The sequence below is a fragment of the Drosophila kikkawai genome, chromosome 3R (assembly GCF_030179895.1).
Source record: "Drosophila kikkawai strain 14028-0561.14 chromosome 3R, DkikHiC1v2, whole genome shotgun sequence".
NCBI lineage: Eukaryota > Metazoa > Arthropoda > Insecta > Diptera > Drosophilidae > Drosophila > Drosophila kikkawai.
Window position 1 is genome coordinate 30,152,174 of NC_091731.1, and position 6,516 is coordinate 30,158,689.

Below are 6,516 nucleotides of genomic sequence, written 5' to 3' on the forward strand. Positions count from 1 at the left end.
AGCCAAGCTGAAGCCCACCAACTTGCCGCAATAACAATGCAAATGTAACAGCTCGAGATGTTGCAGTTGCAGTTGCAGTTACAGTTGCTGCTGCATTCCACCAATTAGCCGGACAACTCATTAAGCTTTCCCGGCGACTTACCGCTCCTTTTTAAAGCACACTTTCTCTGTGGCACTCGTCAATTAGCATTTGTTTCGGGGCGTTTAATGGCCATCCAGATGTTGCTGATGCTGCTGCTGCTGCTGCAATAATTTATTGTTGCCGTTGTTGCCGGCTCCAGCTTCATAAGATGTTAACGCGCACTTAATGCCACTTAAAAATACGCATAAATCGCAGAAAGAGTTCGGCTGAAATCGGGGGACAGACTGCCGGCCACTTGTCCGCTTACATGGCTACTTACAACGCTGCTCAAGCATATGCATGAAGATGACCATGTTTCCACTACCGCCCAACCGCCCAACCACCCAACCACCCAGCCACCCATACTCCACACACAAACGAGGCAACATCAGTAGCAGCTGCATAAAAACAAGGTCGTACAGGGGAGAGCAGAAAATATACACAACAAAAATAAACCAGAAAAAATAAATACAAAAATGAAACAGCTACAAAAAAAGGCTACAGAGCAGCGGCAGAGCTACAGCAACTGCGACTGCGGCACGCAATTAAGTGCATTTAATTAATTATTGTTGATAAAATAATATTTTTGCAATTTATTGTACAAGCGGCAGTTGGGCATTGGTGTCTGTGGTGCGGGTGGATCCACCGCCCAGCCACCACCACCCGTTATTTATGCATATGTGAGCACAAATAAATAACGCCAACGATGGCCGCATTAATACAAAATAAAATCGAAAATGGATTCGACTGAGAGATATCCTTCTTCAGTGAAAATATAAAATAAATAGTTTTAAATAAATTTTAATAAGTTGTTTGACAAATCCATCATAAATAATTTACTTATATTACTAGGTAATCATATACATTTTCCTTATAAAAACCCTTAAATTATAAACACAAATTAAATTATAAACAATATACTCCCCTTAATGGGTATGGGAAATCGTTTTCTGCATTCTTTCCTCCGTTGACGTTATCACAACTCTGGCAGTAACCGGCCGCAGACGCAGCGATATCGCCCCGGTGGCAGCAACATTGCCTATCGCATCGGCAACATCGAAACTATGGCAGATCAATTCGAATAACAATAATTTCTTCCGGTCGAGTGGCAGCGCCAGAACAATCAGACAGCGCCAGAGATGCTGATAGGCGGCTGCAGCCGGCGAATGTGTATCTGCATCTGCAGTTGCGGTTGTTTGCTGCATTTTAAACAGGATGCGCATAAGTATTCGAGGATTGACAGGATGTGCGGGCCATGCACACACGCCTCCTCCTCCGCCCACCACTGGTACGCCTCGATTTTAAATCTGGGGACGAACAACACGTGTTCAGGCACAGGGTCACGCCCCCACACACTAATTTGAATTGTTTTCGCTGTTAATGAATTTCATATATTGTATTTTATATGTATATGTAGTATTTATTCGAACGGCCTTAATGCGAAAATTATTTGCGTTGACATAGCCGTGTATCGACGGGATTTTAAAATGAATGCAAATTCCAGGAAACGTGCTTTAAGTGGTTAGTTAACCAATTATTAAGTTTGATATTAATTTCGGGAAATAATACTTACCGAGAGTTTACTTTCCCCATTCCTCACGCTCCAGGCGCTCTTTGATCACCTCGTTTAGATAGGGTTCCAAGTACTTGACATCTTCCTCGTACTTGGTCCACTCCTCCTTGGGCAGAACCGTTTTGGTCATTGACAAATGCAGAGCTCTCATGATGCGATAGTTGCGCTCGTCGTACAAGTCACGCGGCAGGCGACGCACTGCCTCCTGCACGTCTTCGTTCTCGTTCAGACAATCATCGCGGTACAGTCCGTATTGGTTGAAGCCGGACAAGTTATAGGCCCACTTGCCCAGTTTGGAGAACACCACGGGTCCCTTTCGGGCACAGTACTGCGACATGATTTATGAAACAATTTAAGAATACAGAAAAGTCTTTCGGCTGCTTTGTTAGCTTTGGAATCACAAAATGAATGAATGGAAAATTGAATCTAAAATACCAGGTAAAGAGATTAAGTAAAACTCTCCAACATTAACATTGCAGAGCTACCTCTAAAACCTTTGACCGATTTTAAATATATGGTAATTAAATATTTAACCGCAAAATGTTGCAACTTTTTCTAGCTTAAATAAATTTAAGGATCAGTATGCTCTGTATCACTAGGCCCCATATTTTTCTCTTTAAAAATTCAAAAGAAACACCAGCAAAATATTATATAAAATTTATTCGGAACTTAACCAAAACTTGCATACTTCCATCCTGCACTGGCATAATTTTATAGGTAAGACTTCTCAAACGTAGACTTCTGGCAGACGGCCATTCGACTTGTACGAGTGCTATCCACCTTAGCAAGGTCCGTAGGGACCGCAACTCGGTCCACAAGGTCCGCAAGGACCGCAGCCCGGTCCGAAAGGTCCGCAAGGACCACAGCCCGGTCCAAAAGGCCCGCAAGGCCCGCAAGGACCACAGCCCGGTCCAAAAGGTCCGCAAGGACCACAGCCCGGACCGCAAGGTCCGCAGCCCGGTCCACATGGACCGCAAGGTCCGCAACGTCCTTCCGCGATGGGATACTGGTTGGTGGAGAAGCAGGGCAACGGGCAGCAGGGTCCTCCGGGGGCACATGGCCCAATGGGGCAGGGTGGACAGGCGGCACTGGGCTTGTAGTTGATGGGGCCGTTGGGATAGCAGCAGTACTCCCTGGGTGGCGGGATATCGATGGTCTGGGGCTTCGGTTGACACAGAATGGACTGGCAGACCTCCCGCGGCTCGCAGACGCGCTTGGGATAGCACACCACATAGGGATCGGGGATCATTGAAGGGTAGTAGATAACCCTGGGCTCGCGCACCATTTGAGAGACCCAAATGAGCTTCGGTACCTTGATGACCCGTGTAGCATCCACCACTTTCGGGATGGTGATCTGCCGGCAGCGGTTAACTACCATTGGCTCTGGAACAATCTTTTCCGTAAACACGACCCGCTTCTTGCAGATCATGCGTGGCGGCTGCTGCACGGTAATGCATTTGGGGAAGGGCGGCGGGATGCGCGGAGCACATTGCGGCAGTGCCTCTAACTGGGCGGCATTGTAGCATTTGGGCGAACACTCGAAGGGGCCGCAGCACGGATCGCAGGGGCTGCAGGGACCGCACGGGGAGCACATGATTCCGATTGATAAAGATTGCCAGAAATTATTCTAAAAACAGTAAAATTTGTTTTTTTTTTTGACTTAAAATTTGTTCTGAGAAATTTGGATGTGTATCGAAGCGAAAGCTGAATCGAAATGGGATCTAGAAATAGGCAGAGCTTATGACAAGCCACAAATACAGAGGCAAGGCCTACTAGATCTTTTTCTAGATTTTAGATTTTTATCCTGTTTTTCCAATTTTTCCCTTGGGTAAAATATAGAACTCAGTAGCACAAAATTCGCTTAAATCCGATTTTTATTTACAGCCAATGAGTCGTCAATGCATGTTTACAAAGCTAACTGTACTATAGGACGTTGGATAGTAGTGTATGATGATCATTTGAGCGGGAGTCGGCATAGACAAGTTTCGGTCCACAACGGAGATCCAGATCCACATCCTAACAGGGGCCACACGGACCGCAGGGCACTTGTGGTCCGCACGGTCCGACGGGGCCGCAGTGCGTGTTCCACGGAGTGGGAGCACACGGATAGCAGGGCCCACACTCTGGCGACTCGTACGGACAAGGGGGCGAACAAGGCCCGCACACACCGGCTGGCGAGTTGCTAAGCGGTCCGCAAGGTCCGCCGGGAGAACAGGGTCCGCACGGTGACGGAACAAATGGTCCCGACGGCATTGTGAGGCCGCAGGGCCCACAATTGGGCACGGCGCACGGACCGCAGCCGGGACCACAGCGAGGCCCACAGGGTCCGCAGGCACCTGGGCTGCACCGCCCAGGACCGCAGGGTCCGCAAGGACCACATGGTCCGCATCGACCTTCTGCGATGGGATACTGATTGGCGCCGAAGCAGGGCAACGGGCAGCAGGGTCCTCCGGGGGCACATGGACCAATAGGGCAGGGTGGACAGGCGGCACTGGGCTTGTAGTTGATGGGGCCGTTGGGATAGCAGCAGTACTCCCTGGGTGGCGGGATATCGATGGTCTGGGGCTTCGGTTGACACAGAATGGACTGGCAGACCTCCCGCGGCTCGCAGACGCGCTTAGGATAGCACACCACATAGGGATCGGGGATCATGGATGGGTAGTAGATAACCCTGGGCTCGCGCACCATTTGAGAGACCCAAATGAGCTTCGGTACCTTGATGACCCGTGTAGCATCCACCACTTTCGGGATGGTAATCTGCCGGCAGCGGTTAACTACCATCGGTTCCGGCACAATCTTTTCCGTGAACACGACCCGCTTCTTGCAGATCATGCGTGGCGGCTGCTGCACGGTGATGCATTTGGGGAAGGGCGGCGGGATGCGCGGAGCACATTGCGGCAGTGCCTCCAACTGGGCGGCATTGTAGCATTTGGGCGAACACTCGAAGGGGCCGCAGCACGGATCGCAGGGGCTGCAGGGACCGCACGGAGAACACATTTTTTTTTTGACTCGAGCTCACCAAAATTTATATTTTAAGAAAAAAAAACTAATTTCTTTTTTACAAAATTTTTGCGGAACAATTTGGAAGTTATTCGGAGCGAAAGTAGAATCTGAACTGAATTGAATGAGTCCCAACGGCACGACGACATCACAGTAAAAAGGCCCAGGCCCCCTTTGATCGATTTTTGGCAAATGGAGTTCTTCGATCGGTTTTATGAACCTCATTTGAATATTAAGGGAATATATTTACGAAAGCCTATACGATTTCATAGACGAGATATATTGTTTTAAAATAGTTTAAGTGTGGCAGCTGAAAGTTTAATCCTTTAACCGATGCATTGGAAAAATGCCGAGCGTTTCTTGAATGGAAGGCATTTTACGAACCGAATTCCATCTCCACATGACGTATGCGCGGCGTAGTATCTGCATATATTTCAACAATATGGCATCTGCCGTTGAGTGGGTTTAAGCCTTTAATATGCTAGCGCCTTTATGTAGGCAGAGTGTGTTTTTCGCCCGGCCGAAAGCCAACTTGGAAAAACTACAGCGAATTACAGAAAAACGTTGGAAAACACTCTGGCAAGAGCGGCCTATTGAATATACATATATGGGCCTTGTTGTTTTTTTTTCCAGCACAGTGCCAGGGCCTGGACATGTCAGCGCCGAAAAAAGCGGCGGATTTTGAAAGCCTTAGTGCGTGGGGAGGGCGGTGCAATCAGCGCTTTGTGCATGCCACAACCATGCCGACATTGAACAATTGCGCATTCACAAAAAAAGCTACAACAAAGAGCCTGGACACAGCGGAGCATCCATGTTGACAAAGGCTTTGGCAGGCGTTTCAGGTAAATTCTAAAATATTTGCTGCATTTTAAGCGTAAAAGAGCATTGAAAAGAAAGACTGATGAAATATTTTTAAAAAATATAAGGGAAGTTTACTATAAATGTTTTTATTAAACGAATAGAATATGGGTGTATTGTGATTCTATTTATGAGGAAGAACAACTTTTTGCACATTTTACAATACTTTTAATTAATGAAGATTAAGCTTAAATTGATTTGAAACTTTAAATAAATATCTGGAAAGTAAAGACATTCTTAAATAAAATATTTTAAAATCTTCTACACTCGCTTCCCACTTTCCAAACTCATTCCTCTAAAATATCGCAATAATAAATGTCTTAATTCAGTCACTTCGGGAATAAACGGTGACTTAATCGATTTGGTTTCAGGCTGCTTTCTAAGAATCTGCCCAAGTACCTTGGCCTGTAATAACAACTCCCTGGCTTATGCCCACAATTATGCAAGAAAAACATAAACTCATCATCTGGCCCTGGGCCCTGGGCGCTTATCGAGCAACGGTCTGGCCACAACTAACTCAGACCAAGTTTCAGCCGCAGACAAAGCGACTGCTAATCCCGTTGATTTTTGTGGGCCCAAAGAGCCTGTCTAATCACAGCCGCTCCACTTGGCATCACAGTGCCACTGCCAACGAAATTGTCAGCTAATAATGCAAACAATAACAGGCAACAGTCCGAAGAAATGGCGCAAATTTCGCATAATTATGGATGGGGAAGCGACCGCTCCGCACTTCTCGTAGAAATTCCCGGCTAAGGCGGCGCAATTAGCGGGCTTAGTTTGGGCCTAGAGGGAGTGTTTGTTGGATGAGTTTCGGGTGCGGGTTCCAGTTCGAGAGCAGGAGCGACCGGAATAAACACAGCCTGGCCATAAATTGTCCAGGACAATGCCTGCCGGAGTGCAGATAGAGCGGCAAGTGTCAGTTGTCCGATGTTTATACTTTAGCTCCACTAGGAAAAAATTCGTA

The 6,516-nt window shown here is 47.2% G+C and overlaps 3 protein-coding genes across 3 annotated transcripts; all 3 read right to left on the minus strand.

Moving 5' to 3' along the window:
• Positions 1 to 906: 906 nt before the first annotated feature.
• Positions 907 to 2,111, minus strand: UQCR-14L (Ubiquinol-cytochrome c reductase 14 kDa subunit-like). The gene is made up of 2 exons (XM_017171428.2): positions 1,695 to 2,111; positions 907 to 1,633 (listed from the first exon to the last, which is right to left on the minus strand). Exon 1 carries the CDS (start codon positions 2,029 to 2,031, stop codon positions 1,702 to 1,704), a length of 330 nt encoding a protein of 109 aa, XP_017026917.1. The 5' UTR covers positions 2,032 to 2,111; the 3' UTR covers positions 907 to 1,633; positions 1,695 to 1,701.
• Positions 2,112 to 2,339: 228 nt separating this feature from the next.
• Mst98Cb (Male-specific RNA 98Cb) lies at positions 2,340 to 3,412 on the minus strand. Its single transcript, XM_017171427.3, has one exon. The coding sequence runs from the start codon at positions 3,286 to 3,288 to the stop codon at positions 2,476 to 2,478; it is 813 nt and encodes a 270-aa protein (XP_017026916.1). The 5' UTR covers positions 3,289 to 3,412; the 3' UTR covers positions 2,340 to 2,475.
• Positions 3,413 to 3,550: 138 nt separating this feature from the next.
• Positions 3,551 to 4,835, minus strand: Mst98Ca (Male-specific RNA 98Ca). Its single transcript, XM_017171426.3, has one exon. It carries the CDS (start codon positions 4,689 to 4,691, stop codon positions 3,711 to 3,713), a length of 981 nt encoding a protein of 326 aa, XP_017026915.1. The 5' UTR covers positions 4,692 to 4,835; the 3' UTR covers positions 3,551 to 3,710.
• Between the last annotated feature and the right edge of the window lie 1,681 nt (positions 4,836 to 6,516).